The 23,316-nt window shown below is 41.6% G+C and overlaps 2 protein-coding genes across 4 annotated transcripts in view; both read left to right on the top strand.

Moving 5' to 3' along the window:
• pgrmc2 (progesterone receptor membrane component 2) overlaps positions 1 to 12,527 on the top strand; it is a 30,489-nt gene extending 17,962 nt beyond the window's left edge. Inside the window, exons 2-3 of the mRNA XM_060934785.1 lie at positions 6,433 to 6,588; positions 10,481 to 12,527. Of these exons, the coding sequence (XP_060790768.1) occupies positions 6,433 to 6,588; positions 10,481 to 10,578 (254 nt within the window). The 3' untranslated portion in view covers positions 10,579 to 12,527. The remainder of the gene's footprint in view (positions 1 to 6,432; positions 6,589 to 10,480) is intronic.
• An 8,427-nt stretch (positions 12,528 to 20,954) lies between these two features.
• Positions 20,955 to 23,316, top strand: part of asmt2 (acetylserotonin O-methyltransferase 2) — a 62,863-nt gene continuing 60,501 nt past the window's right edge. For 2 of the 3 annotated variants that reach the window (XM_060934783.1, XM_060934781.1), the window contains exons 1-2: positions 20,955 to 21,134; positions 22,059 to 22,150. In XM_060934783.1, coding sequence (XP_060790766.1) covers positions 22,070 to 22,150 — 81 coding nt within the window. In that variant the 5' untranslated portion in view covers positions 20,955 to 21,134; positions 22,059 to 22,069. Of the gene's footprint in view, positions 21,135 to 22,058; positions 22,270 to 23,316 lie in introns of those variants that run through there. The other variant, XM_060934784.1, reaches the window with a different exon arrangement.

Below are 23,316 nucleotides of genomic sequence, written 5' to 3'. Positions count from 1 at the left end.
CTATTGAAGCACACAGATGGTAGGGTCAGAATTTGGCCCCAATAGCATGAATCCATGAGCCCAACTTGACTGTGTCAACAGTCCAGGCTGGTGGAGGTGGTATAATGATGTGAGGATCCTTCCCCCTCCTCCCTTGGTGCACAATGGGCTCGTTAATACTGTTCAGTCATGGCTCGAATGACACAGACTACGGGTATTGTTGCTGACCTTGTGGATCTTCATGGCCATAATTTTTGCATCTTCGAGTGACTTCCAGCATGATGGTGCAACATTTCACAAGGGAAGTCGTCTCAAACCAGTTTCATTAATATGACGGTGTTCATAGGTCTTCATTGGCTTTCCCAGTGACTGGATCTGGAGCCAGTAGAAAACCTTTGAAATGTGGTAGAACAGGAAAGTTGCAGCATGAAAGTGCATCTGAGAAATCTGCAGGAATTTTATGATGCATGCAATCACAAGCTTGGACTAGAATCTCAAAGGAATGTTTAACATCTTCATGGCATGGATTCCATAAGAATTGAGGCTGTTTTGAGATTAAAGGGAGTATTGGCTCTCTCCTGTGTTAGTATAGTGTTCCTAATAACGTGCTTTTGTTTTACCTACCTTTTTTTTTTCTTTCCCCCCTTTCCAGCTGTACAAGTTCTGATGCGCTGTCTTGGGACTGTAATCAAGCCTGTCTTGTCTGGTCAGATCTTACTTCTCCCTTTTTTGTGAATTTTTGCTTTGTTAAACACATTTATGCAGAAAAATTAAATTAATAGCACATTAATTATTGATTAGAAAGATCTCACAGTTCAAGGCAGATTGCTGTGCTGCGAATATTACATTTTCATTTATCCTGAAATGCATTTTAGTTTTTGATTTCTGTAACCTGCATTAACTTTTTTGTGTTACCTCTTAATGTTTATCACAAACCTCAGTAGGCTAAATATATTTTAGCGTGGCGATTATAATATCGGTGTTCAAATAGAATTAAGAATTTATTTTTTATATAACATTAAGTAAATGGGAAGCTTTGGTTGGTTTCATTTTGCTTGCAGATGCAGGTCTTCTTTCAGTGGTCAGGAATTTGGTAGTGTTTTGATAAACGCTGCTTATTGGTTCTACGTGAGGTTGTTTTATTGCTGTACATTATATTAATTTGAGAAATATTTCCCTGTATTTTCTACCCAATTTGATCATCTGTCTGTTCCTCTCAGCCAGTTGTCCTCTGTCCCGTTACATTGGGAAGGGTGGAGGTTAAAACATGCTGAATTTGAGACGCATGAAACCAAACAAGCCCATCTTCTCCATCTACTGTTCATTCTGCATCACGGGGCAGGGCGGGGCAGCATGCTCTGACGAAAGTGCTGTCTGCCCGCTTCTACATCCACGAGCTCATTGATGCCAAAGATTAGCAGGAATACAAACGGAGTTGTGTAATTGTAAACTAGCAGTTAATAGCATGTCCTACTTTAGAGTAAGGTCAGTGAACCAGTTTCTCTGATGTATGGCATCATGATCCTGTTCCCATACTTGTGCCCATTTCTGTTCTTTGGGATGGAAAATGTGTTTATACATTTTGATTTATTTTTTGGTACGAACACAAAGTTGTATGTAGTTGTAATTTTGGAGACGACTTCTTTCTTCATTTGCTGTGCTTGTAAGATGGTCACATCGATCATCCTGTAGAAAAATGAAGGATTTTAAATGCTTGTTAGATTTTGCCAGTTTTTTTTTTTTTTTTATGTATATAAAAAATGAATCAAGCACACGCCTTGAAAATCAGAAGACTGGGGGACGTTCAACAAGACACTGAGGCATCAAGGACAGTTTTGAAACTGAAACACTGGGGGGATCTTCTAAGATGTTTTCAAACTGCCTCCAGTTGAAGGCAACATGGATGTATCCTCTGCTGCTTATTACCCCATAAATCCGTGCAGCAGCTCCCTCAAGCAACGGGGAAAAGTGGTGGACTGGACTTCACAGAAAAGGGTTTTGTTTTTTTAAATACAATGCACTCCATTGGTTCGACAGTAACATTAGATCACACCCCATGCACTGAGTGTATATAGCAGAAAAAATATCCGAGTGGTGTTGCTGATGGGGCCTGGCCTGGAGGGCCCTGAAGGTTGCTGGGGGCTCCAGGTGCGTGCTCTCCTGGAAAATTTTGAAATTGGAAACTTCCAGTAGCGTGTTCTGGTGGCATCTAGGGTTGATTCAGGCACAATTAAACATTTATTCAATTTGCTACTGGGAGGATTTATTTATTTATTTATTAAAGGAAAAGGCAACTTTTGTACAAAATCAGGTGTGTAATAGGAGAAAAACGTATACGTAATCAATTCCGTTAATTATTTCCATTATATATCGAACATGAAAAAATATTTTTAACTTTGAAATCATGAATTGACACAGAGGAGTCGAAGTTGGAGGAGTCAGCCATTTTGAGATTGTGGGCAACTATAAACCAATCAGAATCTTTCGTTAATGCGCCTCCCTCTGATCTGTGACGTCACTGGGCCCATGAAAACAGTGTTTACAGACAGATCACTGTGATTAGGAGTCCCGGCGGGTGGCTTGTATTCGATTCGTTTATATCCCGACCTTGTCAGCTGTCAGATTTATGTTCATGGACCCGGTAAGCTGGTAAATAATATTTATTTTTTTCTTTACCAAATTCTAACAGAAAACGAGAGCGCCCGAAAGGGAAACCCAAGCTGAGCCGCTTCACGCGTGCGCAGTAGGCTTGGTAGGACAAATCCAAATAGGAGTCATTCAGGATTCAGCCATGTTTTTGCTCCGTGTTTTTACTCAACCAAAGTTCTACAGTATTATGAGCTTTAAGTTGCATAAATAAAACCATTTGGTGAAACTTTGAAGAAGCGATTGTACTGGTTTTTTACCTTATTACCATGAAGCACTGAAGAGTTCTTTTCAGTGGTGGGCCGCATGACGTCACGCAGTAGATCAGTATGGCGGAACGCATCTTTGCTGAGCTCAGCGCAAGCCCATATTATTAAAAGTTAAAAGATACTGTTATGCGGTCTGTTCTTTCTCTATAAATTCCATGATCGATTACTTTATTTATCTATTTGTGGTGATTTTGTACAAAAGTTGCCTTTTCCTTTAAACCTTGTCAAATATGCAAGGGGCAAAATGAGATTTGAAATGAAAACACTAGAAACGGTCAATTCAGAGAAATCTTTAGTTTTCTTGCACAAAAAAAAGCATAATATTGAACAATATAGCATGCCTTTTAGTTTTTCCAGTTTCTGGCATCCTGAAACAGAATCGAGGTTAAATCAATCAAATCATCGCAACCAGCGCCGAGAACATGGTTTTAAGTATGGTCATGAATGGCAGTCGGTGCATGCAGCGAGGACTGACACACACACACACACACACACACACACACACACACGCGCGCACTCTCTCACTTACTTCTGGGTTAGTACCAGGATCATCCAGCCCTATATATTATCTCATCTCATTATCTGTAGCCGCTTTATCCTGTTCTACAGGGTCGCAGGCGAGCTGGATCCTATCCCAGCTGACTACGGGCGAAAGGCGGGGTTCACCCTGGACAAGTCGCCAGGTCATCACAGGGCTGACACATAGACACAGACAACCATTCACACTCACATTCACACCTACGCTCAATTTAGAGTCACCAGTTAACCTAACCTGCATGTCTTTGGACTGTGGGGGAAACCGGAGCACCCGGAGGAAACCCACGCGGACATGGGGAGAACATGCAAACTCCGCACAGAAAGGCCCTCGCCGGCCACGGGGCTCGAACCCAGGACCTTCTTGCTGTGAGGCGACAGCGCTAACCACTACACCATGCTGCCCCCCCTATATATTATAATTATCTTATTTCTAATAGTTATTACTAATTTGCAGCGGGGAATAGGGGAGATTTAGGTGTGGAAAGTACCCTGCATTGTTAAATTTTATTTACACACACGCACACACTCTTGGTGTTTTTTTATTTATTTATTTGTTTGTTTGTTTGTTTGTGCGCGAGTGACTGCGCAGTGCTGACGTCACAGCACGGCGGAGTGCTGCGCGTCTGCGCTTTGGGGAAAGCCCTGTATAGTGAATAGGAAGTCATTTAATTCTGCAGAACTGTGAAGCGTTCTTGCATTTAAGACAGGCTAAAGACGCACGGATCCTGTTTTGTCAAAAAAAAAAGTGAATTTTTGAGCAGTGTCTGTGACAGAGCGATATTACTCTGGGGATGTAAATAAAACCACTCTGAAATCCGAACGTTTGTATTAAAATGATGTTCTTGGCTTTTGTCATCTGAACACAGAGTAAACATTAGCACTGCACTATGTTTAGAATGGTCCACATTTATACACGTGATACTAAAAACTTGGAAAAATATTTCAGGTCATTACAATTTGTTTCAGATTTTACAAATTAATTTTAAAGCAATTTGACAGCACCAGTCTGTAATGTTTGCTTTTAGTCGATAAACTGGAAAAGAAACAGTGCTGTAACACACGTGGCGGTATGTCAATGGGTCTGTGAACTGTGACCTCAATTACATTTTCACTAAATTATATATTTTTATCAATAATTTTAGACATTACCCAGCCCTGATGCAGAATCTCTTCAGAGAGAATTATAATGCATCCAAAGCGTGTTAAACTTCTCATCCTAATAATGGCTGCTTTACTTGCCAGTTCACGTCTGTCTGCGTGCTGGCATGTTCTTTATCACGGCTATCTCATCATCACTGTCATAAAGGAGTGATTGTTCATACGAGAGATGAACTGGAACTGAATGAGTGTAGAGAGAGGGGGTAATGAGATAATCGTGATAAAGAACATGCCAGCACGCAGATAGACGTGAACTGGCAAGTAAAGCAGCCATTATTAGGATGAGAAGTTTAACACGCTTTGGATGCATTATAATTCTCTCTGAAGAGATTCTGCATCAGGGCTGGGTAATGTCTAAAATTATTGATAAAAATATTTAGTGAAAATGTAATTGAGGTCACAGTTTACAGACCCATTGACATACCGCCACGTGTGTTTACAGCAGTTTCTTTCTCGCCCTTTTATTTATATATATATATATATATATATATATATATATATATATATATATATATATATAAAAAATGAGAATTATTTATTTTGCATTTTATTACAGTAGGTTTGTTTGGAAGTTGAGGTCTACAGAGTCTACACACATTACTGAATCATTTCAGTTAGAAACTGGACTCCGACAGAAACTCGTCCGGTGTGATTTGTGTGCTCAGGGATTTGAGAGAACTGCAGAGCTAAGTGAGAACATTCCTCCTTCAAGGCTGGAGATTGTTTACCTCGGCATGGAACGATTCTCCCAATTCAGGATTCAATTCTCTGTGTTGGGTTCACAATTAAATTTTCCCGTTTTATTTATTTTCAAAAAATATTTTTTAATGAGGGGCGGCACGGTGGTGTAGTGGTTAGCGCTGTCACCTCACAGCAAGAAGGTCCGGGTTCGAGCCCCGGGGCCGGCGAGGGCCTTTCTGTGTGGAGTTTGCATGTTCTCCCCGTGTCCGCGTGGGTTTCCTCCGGGTGCTCCGGTTTCCCCCACAGTCCAAAGACATGCAGGTTAGGTTAACTGGTGACTCTAAATTGAGCGTAGGTGTGAATGTGAGTGTGAATGGTTGTCTGTGTCTATGTGTCAGCCCTGTGATGACCTGGCGACTTGTCCAGGGTGAACCCCGCCTTTCGCCCGTAGTCAGCTGGGATAGGCTCCAGCTTGCCTGTGACCCTGTAGAACAGGATAAAGCGGCTAGAGATGATATGAGATTTTTTAATGAAAGTTTATTCCCAAAACAAATGCAACATTGTCCTGTTCTTGTATTCCTTTTGCTAAATTAAAAATAACTTTAATTTTCTCAACCAACAATTATTTACCCACATTTGTAACAATCAGCGTAAAATATAGCCTATGAACTATATTCCTTTTCATTAAAAATGTTAAATAGGCCTTTTCTTAAACTTGTATGAACATTTGCTTCTCCTTTCTTTAGCTTTCAGCAGTCTGTAAAAAGAGAGCTCTGATTTCTTGTTAAATCTGTTTGTCCAATCACACAGCAGCTTTTTCCCATATTGGATCTGTTTTTTTTTTCGTGGCGTTAGAGCAGTGTTACTTCGGCATACAGTGAAGTCACATGTGTTCTCCACTATTGTACTTTATTGCATCCTCTTTTGTCCTAACATAATTACAGCTAGGAAAAACTAAGATTCCACCACCTGATGATGATCGCGATTCAAATAGTCATTTATATCGTGACTTAATGTTGCATGTTGTCGCACATGTGTTTACCTGTATTATAGTATTTTGTTCACATTTCTGAGACTAACTCTTCGCTTGTTGTGTCTCTCTCTCTCTCTCTCTCTCTCTCTCTCCCCCTCTCTCCCCCTCTCTCCCTCCACCCATCCACAGAGGGGCCATATGGGATCTTTGCGGGTCGGGATGCCTCTCGTGGTTTGGCTTTGTTTTGCCTGGAGAAAGATGCACTACGAGATGAATATGACGATCTGTCAGATCTCAGCGCTGTTCAGATGGAGAGCATCAGAGAATGGGAGATGCAGTTTATGGGTAAGTGTGTGTGTGTGTGTGTACACATGTATTTGGCCCTTTTTAAGAACCAAAACTCATCATATGTCCTCAGTCAGTCACTCACAAAAATAGGGTTTTTACAGCTTTTCTTTGAAAATTAAAATGGCTAAAATGCCACTTCCTGGTTTTTGAGGATAAGGTTAGGATTCATTTTAGGTTTAGGAAGGAAGTCAAGAAACCTTTTGTCATACTTGCACTCAAGCACAGACTTAAGCACACAGTGAAATTTAACCCATCTGAAGCCGTGTGCACACCAAGTGAGCAATGAGCGCACACACCCACACCCCCCCAGAGCAGTGGGCAGCTATGCTACAGCACCCAGGGAGCAGTCAGGGGTTCGGTACCTCGCTCAAGGGCACCTCAGCCCAAGGCCGCCCCATGTGAACCTAACCTGCATGTCTTTGGACTGTGGGGGAAACCGGAGCACCCGGAGGAAACCCACGCGGACACGGGGAGAACATGCAAACTCCACACAGAAAGGCCCTCGCCAGCCCCGGGGCTCGAACCCAGAACCTTCTTGCTGTGAGGCGACAGCGCTAACCACTACACCACCGTTTAGTATAAATTGTGTGTAAATTATGTAGATTGTTACATTGGAATTGATCATCCTATGATTGTCATTATTTTAGATAAACATGATCTTTTACAAAGATGGAAATTGAGCAGGGTGTGTTTGTGGATTCCAGGCCATGTTGGCCTTGCTGGTAATGAGCAGACAGATAATGTGGCCTAAAGAACCCTCACCAAAGAGGTCACTGAATGTAAAATCCCAGCCTCAGACCTGTGCTGGCATTATGTTTTCACGAAGTGGCCGTTGTATGTCCCTGAGGGCAGGTGGAACACTGGAGCGTAGACAGGCGGGTAATGATGTTCGACACCAGTCTTTATTCTCAATTTTGGCTTTTCAGCTTAGCGTTACGACTTTCATCACACGCGTGCTGGCTCGGAGACAGCGACCTCTTCACCCTCCCCCTCCTTTTCACTGCTCTGTCGTCACTGAAACACGCACATTAATTGACAATAGGTGTGATCACTTTGCCACTCCCCTTCCCTGGCCCTGCCCTCCATTCACAAACCGATGCTTGACCACACCCCCGCTGCCACAGTGGCAGGCAGAATGGGATGACGGTCTTAAAAACAAATTGTATGAGATCAACCCTGCCATCATTAAGATGCTTTCATTTTGAACCAGACATGAAGGCGTGTGTGTGTGTGTGTGTGTGTGTGTGTGTGTGTGTGTGTGTGTGTACCCAGTGTCATATTGGGCATTCAAGACTCACCCACGGGTTTTTTTTAATTGTTTTTTTATTAAAGGGTGAGGAACCACCATCAATATCTCTGACAAGCGTGGTTTACTTTGTTGTCCCGGGAATGATTTTATTCTCAAAGTACTTTGGCTGATGGTTTTAACAAGGTGCCGCCACAAAATTTTTGAATTTTTATTGCATGCGTATATTAAGTCTCACATTTACTTTGTTTTAATTATTTATTTATGAAGAAATTATAAAACCTTTATTGAAATGCTTTGAAATACAGTGCCTTGCAAAAGTATTCATACCCCTTGAACTTTTTCACATTTTTCCACCTTACAACCACGAACTTAAAAGTTTTTTATTGAGATTTTATGTGATAGACCAACACAGAGTAGCACAGAATTGTGAAGTGAAACGAAAATGATAAATGGTCTTCAAAATTTTAAACAAATAAAAATCTGAAAAATGTGGTGTGCATTAGTATTCAGCCCCCCTGCGTCAATACTTTGTAGAGCCACCTTTTGCTGCAATTACAGCTGCAAGTCTTTTGTGGTATGTCTCTACCAGCTTTGCACATCTAGACACTGAAATTTTTGCCCATTCTTCTTTGCAAAATAGCTCAAGCTCAGCCAGATTGGATGGAGAGCGTCTGTGAACAGCAATTTTCAAGTCTTGCCACAGATGCTCAATGGGATTTAGGTCTGGACTTTGACTGGGCCGTTCTAACACATGAATATTCTTTGATCTAAACCGTTCCATTGTAGCTCTGGCTGTATGTTTAGGGTCATTGTCTTGCTGGAAGGTGAATCTCCTTCCCAGTCTCAAGTCTTTTGCAGCCTCCAACAGGTTTTCTTCCAGGATTGCCCTGTATTTAGCTCCATCCATCTTCCCATCAACTCTGACCAGCTTCCCTGTCCCTGCTGAAGAAAAGCATCCCCATAGCATGATGCTGCCACCACCATGTTTCACAGTGGGGATGGTGTGTGCAGGGTGATGAGCAGTGTTAGTCTTTGCATTTAGGCCAAAAAGTTCAACTTTGGTCTCATCTGACCAAAGCACCTTCTTCCACATGTTTGCTGTGTCCCCTACATGGCTTCTTACGCCCGTCTTTCAACAATGGCTTTCTTCTTGCCACTCTTCCAAAAAGGCCGGATTTGTGGAGTGTACGACTTCTAGTTGTCCTGTGCACAGATTCTCCCACCTGAGCTGTGGATTTCTGCAGCTCCTCCAGAGTGATCATGGGCCTCTTGGCTGCTTCTCTGACCAATGCTCTCCTTGCTCGCTCTGTCAGTTTAGGTGGACGGCCATGTCTTGGTAGGTTTGCAGTTGTGCCATGCTTTTTCCATTTTTGAATGATGGATTGAACAGTGCTTCTTGAGATGTTCAGAGCTTGGGATATTTTTTTATAACCTAACCCTGCTTTAAACTTCCCCAGAACTTTATCCCTGACCTGTCTGGTGAGTTCTTTGGTCTTCATGATGCTGTTTGTTCTTCAGTGTTCTCTAACAAACCACTGAGGCCTTCACAGAACAAGTGTATTTATACTGAGAGTAAATTACACACAGTAGGACTCTATTAACTAATTAGACGACTTCTGAAGGCAATTGATTGCACTGGATTGTGTTTAGAGGTATCAGAGTACAGGGGGCTGAATACTAATGCACACCATGTTTTTCAGATCGTTTCACTTCACAATTCTGTGCTACTCTGTGTTGGTCTATCACATAAAATCTCAATAAAAAAAACTTTTAAGTTCGTGGTTGTAAGGTGGGAAACTGTGAAAGTTCAAGGGGTATGAATACTTTTTCAAGGCACTGTAGTCTTTTGGTGCTGGCATGACATTAAAAATTCACTCACTCGCTCTGAATTTGTGGTGCGTTTTTGGAAGTAATCCTTATTTTCTGCCTTCCCTGTGCAGTGCACTCCAGTTTCCTCTTTCACATGAGGGGATGGTTGAGGAACAACTCTTTCTACTGGGTTTTTTGTTTTAAACCAAGTTTGAGCTTGTTTTCTCTTAATACTTATTCTCATCTCCTATCAGGACGGATGTTGGTTAAATCTTCCATTCAGCATGCCTTCCTTTCCTGCTTAAAGTGGCATACGTGCGTTTCGTGCAACATTGAGTTTATTAAGGAAGTTTCAGGCATCAGACAGAATTTTAGTGCCAGTTAATGCTGAGGAAACTTGACTTTGGGCCAAGTGTGAGCAACAAGGCCCATGTGTGCAGGTGTTTGCTGTCTTAGCTCACTGTTTTTTCCTTTTTTTTTTTTTTTGTAGCGCTGCTTTCTGCCTGGTATTCAAAATATTTGAAGCACACACACAGCTGGTGTTGGTTTGTTCTCATCAGAGGGACATTTTAAGATTAATTTTAAATGATGCTTTTAATGATATTAAAAATTGAACTGTTATGGTTCAGAGTGCTTTAATGGATTTGCCTTATGGGCAACCAGAGATCAGTCAGGATTGATGTTTGTTTTCTTGTTTGCTCGACCCTTGCACCAGTTACAGTCCATGACTAACTGTGGACTTTATAACATGTTGATAAGTTCATTTGTGTGGTAATCAGGATTTTTTTTTTTTCCTTCCCTCTCATGCTCTCACTTGGTTTCTCTCTACAGAAAAATACGACTACGTTGGTCGCCTGTTGAAGCCTGGTGACGAACCATCGGAATACACAGACGAGGAGGACATAAAGGACCATCTGAAACACGACTGATGTGACCAAAGCCTGAGACTCAGACCGCTAGCGTCCAGCCAATTTGCCCCTTGTAGCCCAAACATCACTCTTTAGCCCAACAACTCAAAACTATTGGACCGCTACTAGTCTGTTGGAGTAGATTCCACAGATTATGCGTCTCTTCTCCAATATTACATCCCCAGGCAGGAGTGTCTGTACACCGGCAGCAGAAAGTGTTCAGCAGCGACAGTGCTACAAAATGGATGGCTCAGATATAGGTCTGTTTGGCAACTTCCTGATTGGAGCATTAAATCTAAACCCTACTTGCTTCAAGGTGTCCCTTTTATACAAGTTCCAAACTCCTGTGGTTGTTCGTTCTTTCCTCCATTCATACCATGCTTTGTGTGCATTTTTGTTTTTCCCAGCTCCAGCACACCTGCTTCATCTCGTCAGCCAAATATCAATCCCTTCTTGAGCTGAGTAAGGTGTGTTTAAGAAGGGAAAATCAAAAACGTTTGAACTTCCCAGGATTAGGATTGAGAACCACTACCATATTACTCTTTACTTTCTTTTCTAAATGTCCCTGTCTGCCACTGTGCTCCATCAAAGCTCACCCAGATCTGCTGTACTGGAAAAAGGTGTTAGTCACCCCTCCACATGTCCCTTCCCCTCCCCGTCCTGCTCCACTGCAGCAACGGGCCTTGGCTTGGTCTTGTATTCAACTCTATACACTTGTTCCATATGCTCTAAGCCCTTAATCTGTATGTTAAAGCAGTCTTGGGTCTTAAAAAAAAAATCCTGCACATGTGTGTGTGGACTGGAAATGTGAAAAGATGTTAAAATGTATGAAACACTGCAATCCCACATTTTAATTCAGTTCTGTTGATGAGAAACCTTACGCTAATGGAATGGTTGGGGGGGGAATCCAAAACTGGATCTCAATTGTGCTCACTTTTCTTTTCTCCCCCTTAACTTCATTTTAAATCCACTACAAATTGAAGTGATCCAATTCAAAGGTCAGATGTTAATACCATGAACCAGTTTGAAGTGGGAGTTGTGGGTGTTTTTTTTTTTTTTCAGCATTACGGATTTGTTTCCCTTCTTTGGGTATGGTATGCACTTTTAGTGCCATGGCTTAATCAGTGTGAGTGTACGTGTTTGGTTCAGATGAGTGATGAGGGAAATACTGGGACTCCTGGATTCTTGCCATAAAACTCCAACAATTATAGTTTTGAATGCAAAGGGAAAACAACCTGCTTTTGATCGTGTAAAATCTTTCGGATATCAGCCGATCCTGTTCCCTTCCAACTCCTTAAAGGAAACTATGTGAGTAGAAATTGTGCCTTATTTGTTTTGCTTTTTCCCCCCAAACAATTTGCGACAAAAAGAAATAGAAAGCAAGGAGAAAATGAAGACCAAACTGTCGCCCCTTTCTCACATTCTTCTGTTGATGGTATTAAAATATACTTTTACTATGTGCCCTTTTAACTATTAAAACAACGAAAAGGCATGCTTCACGCTCGAAAGATCTTTCCCCACCTCATTGCCACCTTGTACATAAACTTTACGAAGTATTCAGTGTTACTGCCATGTTGCTGTAGTTTAATGGACTCTGTACTACTGTGTCGTATCGGCTACGAGTCTGTTCCATCGTTCATTCTCTCTCTCTCTTTCTTTATTTTCTCTGCTGTTCATTTTAAGTGTGGAAGAATCAGTATAAGATCTTTATCAGAGACGAGGCAGGGGTGCGAAGGATTAAACAACTTTTTTTTTTTTTTCTTTTTTTTGGGGGGGAGGGAAGGAGGTGAAAAGAAAACAAGTGGTGGATGATGTAAATATGTGTCATTTTATTGAAGCATGTTCGACGTAACTGTGAGCTAATGCTGGTTTCTCCCCACATCATGTATTTAATTGTCGGGACTGTGTGTGAGAGCGAGAGGAAGAGATGTGTTGATGCATAAACAAATAAACAGATTTGGATAATAAAACCACTGTTGCACTCGTCTTGTGTTCAGAGCAGCTCATTGTTTTGTAGTACGTCTACGGCATGCCAGTCAACATTTAATGACCTCCAGGTATACAAAGGGAGGTTCATTGAGTAGTAGCTCATAATATTTTACAGGTTTTATTGGTATACAACCAGTATGCTGTTTATTGTGCATTATCAGGTAAGACTTTGTAAATGTTTGTACAATTATTATTATTATTATTATTATTATTTTTTTTTTAGTTAACCAAGAAGCAATATCTGAGCAAGTAAGGATACGTCACTTTAAATCTTAGTCAGGTTTATTCCAACTGTAAATCTACAGCACTGCTTGAATATATTGAAAATGTGCACTGAAAAATAACTTGCATAAAGATTATGACTAGTTACACATTGCACTTTGCATGAGTGTAATTAGACTTATCTCATCTCATTATCTCTAACCGCTTTATCCTGTTCTGCAGGGTCGCAGGCAAGCTGGAGCCTATCCCAGCTGACTACGGGCGAAAGGCGGGGTTCACCCTGGACAAGTCGCCAGGTCATCACAGGGCTGACACATAGACACAGACAACCATTCACACTCACATTCACACCTACGCTCAATTTAGAGTCACCAGTTAACCTAACCTGCATGTCTTTGGACTGTGGGGGAAACCGGAGCACCCGGAGGAAACCCACGCGGACACGGGGAGAACATGCAAACTCCACACAGAAAGGCCCTCGCCGGCCCCAGGGCTCGAACCCGGACTTTCTTGCTGTGAGGCGACAGCGCTAACCACTACACCACCGTGCCGCCCGTAATTAGACTTTTTAAGTTTAAAAAAAAAAAAAAACACTTGCACGTTTTTACCAAAAATTAATCAGTGATGGTGTGGTGAGTTGTGGTCCGATGCAAAAGCTGATTATGTATAATGCCAACTTATATGCCAACAGTTACAGTTTCTAATTTATTAATGAAGGACACATGGCACTTTTTTTTACTATTTGTAGTTACGTTTTAATGTTTTGAAACCGTCATCCAAGTTAGTTCCCGTCATCACTTGTTATAGCAACTCGGATTTAAAAAAAAAAAAAGCCACTTGTCCTGTTCCTGGAAAAAAAAAAAAAAAAGAGACTGGACAAATTCATGTGCCATTTAAACTTCAGTGTTGGAAAATGTTCCTGGTTCTGAAGCAGCACTCCCACTTGAGACTCCCTCAATAAAAATAAAATGAATGAATGAATGTCCCCTAACAGACAGCTTTGTGATATTAAGTTACATATTTGTGTTTTGGTAATTATTAATGATTTTTAATCCTCGATTAGCCTTGCATTATGTGGGGTGTCTGCCACAGAAGTCCATGTCAATGAGTTGTTACTATAAAAAGCATAATGTATTGAAAGGGGTGTGTGGGTGTGTTAATGCACTCAATCATTTAAATTAAATTAAATTGGAACCATTGTCAGCTGACGCTATAGTAACTTAACACCTGACCAATCAGATTTCAACAACACTGAGGTGTAACATAAAATAAACGTGTTGGTTTTAATAAATACTTAGCGTATCATTTGTAGATGCAGATCTAGATGAGGTTGGACTAGCTTAGTGAATTAATGTTAGAAAACCATGTTATTTGTGATTGTAGGCTGTGGTGCAAAACGTCTACTGAATCTCCAAAAGGATGCACACTTTTTTTTTTTTTCCACCAGTTATAATTATTAAAGTATACTGAACACCAATTATTAGCCATTTGCTTGCACTGTGATTTTTTTATTTTTTTGGAAGATTTTTCTAGAAAATGTTGTGGGAGTTAAGGGAACTGCCCTCTCCTGGCTCAGCTCTTATTTAACTGATTGGTCTCAGTACATTTGACGTAAATGATTTTTCTAGAGATACTCAAAGTTTGGTGTTCCACAAGGTTCTGTCTTAGGCCCACTGCTTTTTTACACACACGCATATATACATACGTGTGTGTTATATTATGTATGTTCCCGCTGGGTGATATTCATAAGCATAGTATTAGTTTCCACTGTTATGCTGATGACACACAGTTGTATGTTTCTGCAAAACCTGATGAGAGACACCAGCTTAATAGAACTGAGGAATGTGTAAAGGACATAAGCATCCAGTGTCTAACTTCCTTCTGCTTAACTCTGACAAGACTGAAGTACTTGTACTCGGACCACATGCAGCTAGAAGTAAGTTTTCTGATTCCACAGTAACTCTGGATGGCCTTTCTGTTTCTTCACGTGCAGCAGTAAAAGACCTCGGAGTGATTATTGACCCCAGTCTTTCATTCAAAACTCACATTGATAACATTACCCAGATAGCTTTCTTTCATCTCAGAAATATTGCTAAGATAAGAAATTTAATGTCACTGCACGACGCAGAAAAACTAGTTCATGCTTTTGTTCCCTCCAGGTTGGATTATTGTAATGCCTTACTGTCTGGATGTTCCAATAAGTGCATAAACAAGCTCCAGTTAGTTCAAAATGCCGCAGCAAGAGTCCTTACTAGAACTAGAAAATATGACCACATCACCCCTGTCTTATCCACACTGCATTGGCTCCCAATCACATTTCGTATTGATTATAAAATACTACTATTGACCTTTAAAGCACTGAATGGTCTCGCACCACAGTACCTGAGTGAACAACTGCTCCTCTATGACCCGCCACGCCTACTTAGATCAAAAGGTGCAGGCTATCTGCTGGTACCTCGTATAGTGAAGGCTACATCAAGGGGCGGAGCCTTTTCTTACAAAGCCCCACAGTTATGGAACAGCCTTCCAAGTAATGTTCGGGAATCAGACACAGTCTCAGTGTTTAAGTCTCGGCTGAAAACATATCTGTTTAGTCAAGCCTTGTGTTAATGGTGTTTCTGAGGTAAAGGAGTAGATCTGGAGGGTCCTCAGACATAGAGTGTTTTGGTAAACTGGGATGTATGGATGCTGTCAGTCCCCACTCGCTTGCTCACTCGAGTTTGTTGATGGTGTAGTGGCTGCTGCTTTATGTCCTGGGGCCCCTCATGCCTGAGTTACCTTTTGGCTCTCCCCTTTTAGTTATCAAGGCAAGTTTATTTGTATCGCACTTTTAACAATAAACATTGTCGCAAAGCAGCTTTACAGAATTTGAACGACTTAAAATAAGAGCTAATTTTATCCCTAATCTATCCCCAATGATGAAGCCTGTGGCGACGGTGGCAAGGGAAAAACTCCCTCAGACGACATGAGGAAGAAACCTCGAGAGGAACCAGACTCAAAAGGGAACCCATCCTCATTTGGGCAACAACAGACAACATGACTATAACATTAACAGTCCTAACATAAAGTCAGCTTCGTTGATGCTATAAACCCCCCACCGATGGAAACCCGAGCGCAAAACTGTTCATGACAACTGCCGTCCTAAAGTCAGCAAGTCAACTGCAGTCCCCAGCCACAAAAACACTACTGTAAGAGTCCAGAGCGTCCTCCAGGCGCAACCCCCGACTGTCCACATGGGGCCGTCCTCCACAGGAGCGATGCAATGAGACTCCAACCAGACACAGGGCACCAGGATGGATCAGGCAGGTCCGAGGAGCAGAAGAGGTTCAGCATCTCGCTCCCAGGACCAACATGTAACTCAGAGGGACAGATTTGGGGGGGGGGAGAAAAAACAGGTTGTTAGGTATGCCCAGTGTCAACTGAATAAGTAGGAGCAGTATACATATTGCACCGAGTACAAGCAGGGACTCCGGCAACTAACTATGACAGCATAACTAAAAGGGGAGAGCCAGAAGGTAACACAGGCATGAGGGGCCCCGGGACATAAAGCAGCAGCCACTACACCGTCAACAAACTCGAGTGAGCAAGCGAGTGGGGACTGACAGCATCCATACATCCCAGTTTACCAAAACACTCTGTCTGAGGATCCTCCAGATCTACTCCTTTACCTCAGAAACACCATTAACACAAGGCTTGACTAAACAGATATGTTTTCAGCCGAGACTTAAACACTGAGACTGTGTCTGATTCCTGAACACTACTTGGAAGGCTGTTCCATAACTGTGGGGCTTTGTAAGAAAGGGCTCCGCCCCTTGATGTAGCCTTCACTATACGAGGTACCAGCAGATAGCCTGCACCTTTTGATCTAAGTAGGCGTGGCCGGTCATAGAGGAGCAGAAGTTCACTCAGGTACTGTGGTGCGAGACCATTCAGTGCTTTAAAGGTCAATAGTAGTATTTTATAATCAATACGAAATGTGATTGGGAGCCAATGCAGTGTGGATAAGACAGGGGTGATGGGGTCATATTTTCTAGTTCTAGTAAGGACTCTTGCTGCTGCATTTTGAACTAACTGGAGCTTGTTTATGCACTTATTGGAACATCCAGACAGTAAGGCATTACAATAATCCAACCTGGAGGTAATGAAAACATGAACTAGTTTTTCCGCGTCACGTAGTGACATTAAATTTCTTATCTTAGCAATATTTCTGAGATGAAAGAAAGCTATCTGGGTAATGTTACCAATGTGAGTTTCGAATGAAAGACTGGAGTCAATAATCACTCCGAGGTCTTTTACTGCTGCACGTGAAGAAACAGAAAGGCCATCCAGAGTTACTGTGGAATCAGAAAACTTACTTCTAGCTGCATGTGGTCCGAGTACAAGTACTTCAGTCTTCATAATACTTCAGTTATGCTGTCATAGTTAGTTTTCCTGGAGTTCCTGCTTGTACTCAGTGCAATATGTATACTGTTCCTACTCATCAGGTGACATTGGGCATCCCTAACAACCTGTGTTTTCTCTCTCTTCTCCCCCCCAATGTCTGTCCCTCTGAGTTACATGTCAATCCTGGGATCGAGATGCTGAACCTCTTCTGCTCCTCAGACCTGCCTGATCCATCCTGATGCCTCATCACATCGCTCCTGTGGAGGACGGCCCCATATGGACAGCTGAAAGTCACACCTGGAGGACGCTCTGGACTCTTACAGTAATGCTTTTATGGCTGAGGACTACAGTTGACTTGCTAACTTTAGGACTGCAGTTGTCATGAAGAGTTTATAACATCAACGAAACTGACTTCATGTTAAAACTGTTAAAAATGTTATAATTGGGGGCGTTGTGGCTCAGGTGGATAAGGCGCCATACCATAAATCCGGGGACCCGGGTTTGATTCCGGCCCGAGGTCATTTCCCGATCCCTCCCCGTCTCTCTCTCCCGCTCATTTCCTGTCTCTACACTGTCCTATCCAATAATAAAGGTGAAAAAAGCCCAAAAAAATATTTTAAAAAAAAATGTTATAATCACGCTGTCTGTTATCACTCAAATGAGGATGGGTTCCCTTTTGAGTCTGGATCTCTCGAGGTTTCTTCCTCATGTCGTCTGAGGGAGTTTTTCCTCACCACCATCGCCACAGGTTTGATCATTGGGGATAGATTAAGGATAAAATTAGCTCATGTTTAAAGTCATTAAAATCCTGTAAAGCTACTTTGTGACTGTCTATTGTTAAAAGTGCTATACAAATAAACTTGACTTTTTACTAGACACAAATAGCTAAAAGACACCCTTGCTGTGATGGTTATTTCAATTTTTTTTTTAAATCAAAAAGTCACGAAGACTAATGTCAGACACTGACAGTAGGATAACGGGGTGTTCTGTAATTTGCATGGCATGTATATTCACCTTTTGTTTGATTAAACATTATTAAGCAATGTATCATACAGTGGTGCTTGAAAGTTTGTGAACCCTTTAGAATTTTCTATATTTCTGCATAAATATGACCTAAAACATCATCAGATTTTCACACAAGTCCTAAAAGTAGATAAAGAGAACCCAGTTAAACAAATGAGACAAAAAATATTATACTTGGTCATTTATTTATTGAGGAAAATGATCCAATATTACATATCTGTGAGTGGCAAAAGTATGTGAACCTCTAGGATTAGCAGTTAATTTGAAGGTGAAATTAGAGTCAGGTGTTTTCAGTCAATGGGATGACAATCAGGTGTGAGTGGGCACCCTGTTTTATTTAAAGAACAGGGATCTATCAAAGTCTGACCTCCACAACACGTTTGTGGAAGTGCATCATGGCACGAACAAAGGAGATTTCTGAGGACCTCAGAAAAAGCGTTTTTGATGCTCATCAGGCTGGAAAAGGTTACAAAACCATCTCTAAAGAGTTTGGACTCCACCAATCCACAGTCAGACAGATTGTGTACAAATGGAGGAAATTCAAGACCATTGTTACCCTCCCCAGGAGTGGTCCACCAACAAAGATCACTCCAAGAGCAAGGCGTGTAATAGTCGGCGAGGTCACAAAGGGCCCCAGGGTAACTTCTAAGCAACTGAAGGCCTCTCTCACATTGGCTAATGTTCATGAGTCCACCATCAGGAGAACACTGAACAACAATGGTGTGCATGGCAGGGTTGCAAGGAGAAAGCCACTACTCTCCAAAAAGAACATTGCTGCTCGTCTGCAGTTTGCTAAAGATCACGTGGACAAGCCAGAAGGCTATTGGAAAAATGTTTTGTGGACGGATGAGACCAAAATAGAACTTTTTGGTTTCAATGAGAAGCGTTATGTTTGGAGAAAGGAAAACATCGCATTCCATCATAAGAACCTTATCCCATCTGTGAAACATGGTGGTGGTAGTATCATGGTTTGGGCCTGTTTTGCTGCATCTCGGCCAGGACGGCTTGCCATCATTGATGGAACAATGAATTCTGAATTATACCAGCGAATTCTAAAGGAAAATGTCAGGACATCTGTCCATGAACTGAATCTCAAGAGAAGGTGGGTCATGCAGCAAGACAACGACCCTAAGCACACAAGTCGTTCTACCAAAGAATGGTTAAAGAAGAATAAAGTTAATGTTTTGGAATGGCCAAGTCAAAGTCCTGACCTTAATCCAATCGAAATGTTGTGGAAGGACCTGAAGCGAGCAGTTCATGTGAGGAAACCCACCAACATCCCAGAGTTGAAGCTGTTCTGTACGGAGGAACGGGCTAAAATTCCTCCAAGCCGGTGTGCAGGACTGATCAACAGTTACCGCAAACATTTAGTTGCAGTTATTGCTGCACAAGGGGGGGGGTCACACCAGATACTGAAAGCAAAGGGTCACATACTTTTGCCACTCACAGATATGTAATATTGGATCATTTTCCTCAATAAATAAATAAAAGACCAAGCATAATATTTTTGTCTCATTTGTTTAACTGGGTTCTCTTTATCTACTTTTAGGACTTGTGTGAAACTCTGATGTTTTAGGTCATATTTATACAGAAATATCGAAAATTCTAAAGGGTTCACAAACTTTCAAGCACCACTATCTTATGGAAGCCCATTTCAACCAACATCATAATGCAAAGGTTTCTCATAATAGTCACTTAATATCTCATAATAACGACTTAAGATCTCAATTATGAGATACCATCTTATAATTATGGCTTTCTGTCATAAGGGATCCTACCTCATATGACTTAATCGTCATCACTATCGAACGCAGTCCAGGCTTGAGGTGAACAATGTTTGGTTGATTTGGCCAGAATTGCAGCAGTAGTGTGGCCAGTTCCTTTCTGCACACTCACACCTACGGTCAATTTAGAGTCGCCAGTTAACCTAACCTGCATGTCTTTGGACTGTGGGGGAAACCGGAGCACCCGGAGGAAACCCACGCGGACATGGGGAGAACATGCAAACTCCGCACAGAAAGGCCCCTGTCAGCCGCTGGGCTCGAGCCCAGAACCTTCTTGCTGTGAGGCGACAGTGCTAACCACTACACCACTGTGCCGCCCATATGACTTAGTATCTCATAATTATCACTTGCTATCTTGTAATAATAATTTAGTGTCATAATATTTTTTTCCTAATTATGACTTTCTATCTCAGCAATAGAATATGAGAAAGTTTCTCATAACTTAATATCTCACAACAGAGATTTTTTCATATAGTTAGGACTTGCTATCTCATGAGATCCTATAATTATGAGATAAGCTCTTTTATTATCATTGATCTTATCTCATAATTATGACTTGCTCTCTCAATAATGGTGAAATGTAAGAAATTTTCACATAATTATGATTTAGGTTCTCATAATAATGAGATGTTAAGTCATAATTTTGAGAAAATGTTCTCATTGTTATGAAATAGTCAGTCATGATGTTACGTCATTCTGCCCTGGTCTTTCAGACGGGCTCAGTTTTTGACACGTGACTTCAGTGATGATTTTTTTTCCCCCACGTGGCGCAGACAGACTTCCGAACATCTCCTTAGATGAGTTTAATAGTTTAAAAACGGCATGGTTTGGGGTTTTATAAGATGGCGACAGGAACTGATGTTCTCCCTCCAGGGGAAATGGCGAGGAGAAACACCGACAACTTCAACACTTCACCCACGAAGAAAATGAGTTGTTGTCAAACAGGTGTTTGTGCGCCATCTGCTGGTGACGTAACAAACTTCATGTTGAAGGTCTGGCTGCGCGGCGGCGGGTTGTGTTGTGTTTTGTTTTGTTCTTCTTGGTTGTGTTCTGCGTCTTTCAGTGCTTTAGTCCGAGAGATTGGGTTGATAAGGGATTATATTCTGCAGTTTATCATCGGAGAAGCTTAAGAATAAACCGGGACTGGAAACTCGGCTCAGCCTTTTGTGGTGTTTGGTGAGTGAAGTCGCAGCAGAATGAGTTTATGTTCGACTGAAATGCCAAATGATTTTATATTCGACTGAAATGCCCTGTTAGTATCGCATGGAACTGAACCAAATGACCGATAAAAGCACCTCAATCCCCAGCCGAGTGAGTGATATGTTTAAAAGCTGTGCGTTTCAGTGTGACAGCTGTGCAGACTGACAGATTAAACAGCTGTTCTGAGTCAACATCTGTCCAGGACAGTTTATTAAATCCAGTAGAGAGTTCAGTTTCAGCACACTGGCTGCACATCTGAGACAAATCCAACTTCTGTCTGACTTTACAAACACACAGTTACACAGTGTGCACGTTTTCTAGGCTATTCATGCTTCCTTGAAACATTTAAAACAAAATATCAGTGTAAATATCTACACTCCCTTTAAACCAGAACATAGAGTGCATACCTCCACCAAGCCACATCACATCATCATCAAAATCTGTTCACTTGAACCTCGGATCATGCTAAAGCTGTACACCAAATTTCATCAAAATCTGTTCACTGCTTTTTTGAGTTAAAAGACAAACAAACTGGTGAAAACACAACCTCCTCCAACACAGTTGTTGGTAAAAATGGTGTAAAGCTGCGAGTTTTAAGAGTACTACCTTTTTCATACACAAAGACTACCTTGGATGTTTCAGTACTCAAGATCTCAGCATTATAAGGCTTTATGTGCCATGAAAACTTATAACCCTAATGTGATTGAGGTGGTAGCTCGGTGGTTGCAGGTCTGTGCAAGTGAACTGAAATCAAAGAACCATCAGTGGAACACTGCTGATCCTTCAGTAACCCCCTTAACCCTCAGCTGCTGTACATTTTGGATTCCTGCCCTGCTGACCGTATAATTCTATGTGGACTGTGATATTAATATATCTTTGTTCTCTTGTTCATTTCACCAGGATTTTCCACCATGGCTGAGCATCTATCTCAGAGTGAACTCGACTACCCTTTCAAACTGCTTGAGTACATCAATGGCTTCAGAGTGTCTAAGGTTGGAGTCGGGTCTCTTCTCTCCTCAGCACTTTTGATCATTAGAGAATAGATCTCAGCACCCTGGAACTCCATCTCAACAATTCATCACGCATCTAGAATGGGTTTTGTTCAATACCAGTCAGTTGGCACTGTGGCTTCCTTTCTGTTTGGCTGTAGGGGATTCAGTTGGCCAGAACTAATGGCAATGACTAAGTGTTAGTTTAGGTTCTGAGCCATTTCTGTGGTTTGCCTGATGCCAGTATGAAACAGATATCTGTCTGAGATAGATGGTTAGATTATTGATTTCCAAACTGAGAAATTTGAAGGGAAAAAAATAAACTTCTGGATTATTGAACCTAATTTTTTTAAAAATGTAAGAATTAGCAAATTTCTTTGGTATAAGAGGAATAAAACACTTTGCGATATGTTGTTATTGTAAAACCTCTTGCGTCGGTCCTCATCACAGCAACCCACTGTTGATTATTTTTCTATAACAGCACACCCCTGAGTTAAATATTATATGTGCTGCATGCCTTTCTTGAACCTTTCAATCTAACTCTTCCCAGAGAATTTTTATTTAATTAGGCTTGAAAAGTATACTGATCATCCCATCACAAGTAGTTTGGAATCACTGACAGACATTTAATTAAAAATTCTAAAAAACTATTAAAGGTGTCCCCTAACCTTTGACAGGCAGCCTATGTTTTAAGAAGAAATCTTTGTCACATACACTCTTTAAGCACAGTGAAATTCATCCTCTGCATTTAACCCATCTGAAGCAGTGAACACATGCACACACCCAGAGCAGTGGGCAGCTATACTACAGCGCCTGGGGAGCAGTCAGGGGTTCGCTACCTCACTCAAGGGCACTTCAGCCCAAGGCCGCCCCACGTTAACCTAACCTGCATGTCTTTGGACTGTGGGGGAAACCGGAGCACCCGGAGGAAACCCACGTGGACACGGGGAGAACATGCAAACTCCGCACAGAAAGGCCTTCGCCGGCTGCTGGGTTAGAACCCGGAACCTTCTTGCTGTGAGGCGACCGTGCTAACCACTACACCACCGTGCCACCCATCAAGATGTTGAAGTTCTTTACAAGAATATGTCATTCTTTACTGAAGAATATTAATCCACTTTTTAAATTGTTCAGCATTGCGAATGTCTGTTTTAAATTTTGCTTAGTTG

This window comes from Neoarius graeffei, chromosome 11 (assembly GCF_027579695.1).
Source record: "Neoarius graeffei isolate fNeoGra1 chromosome 11, fNeoGra1.pri, whole genome shotgun sequence".
Classification (NCBI taxonomy): domain Eukaryota; kingdom Metazoa; phylum Chordata; class Actinopteri; order Siluriformes; family Ariidae; genus Neoarius; species Neoarius graeffei.
Note: the sequence above shows the minus strand (reverse complement) of the source record. Positions and strands in the feature narration are given on the sequence as shown.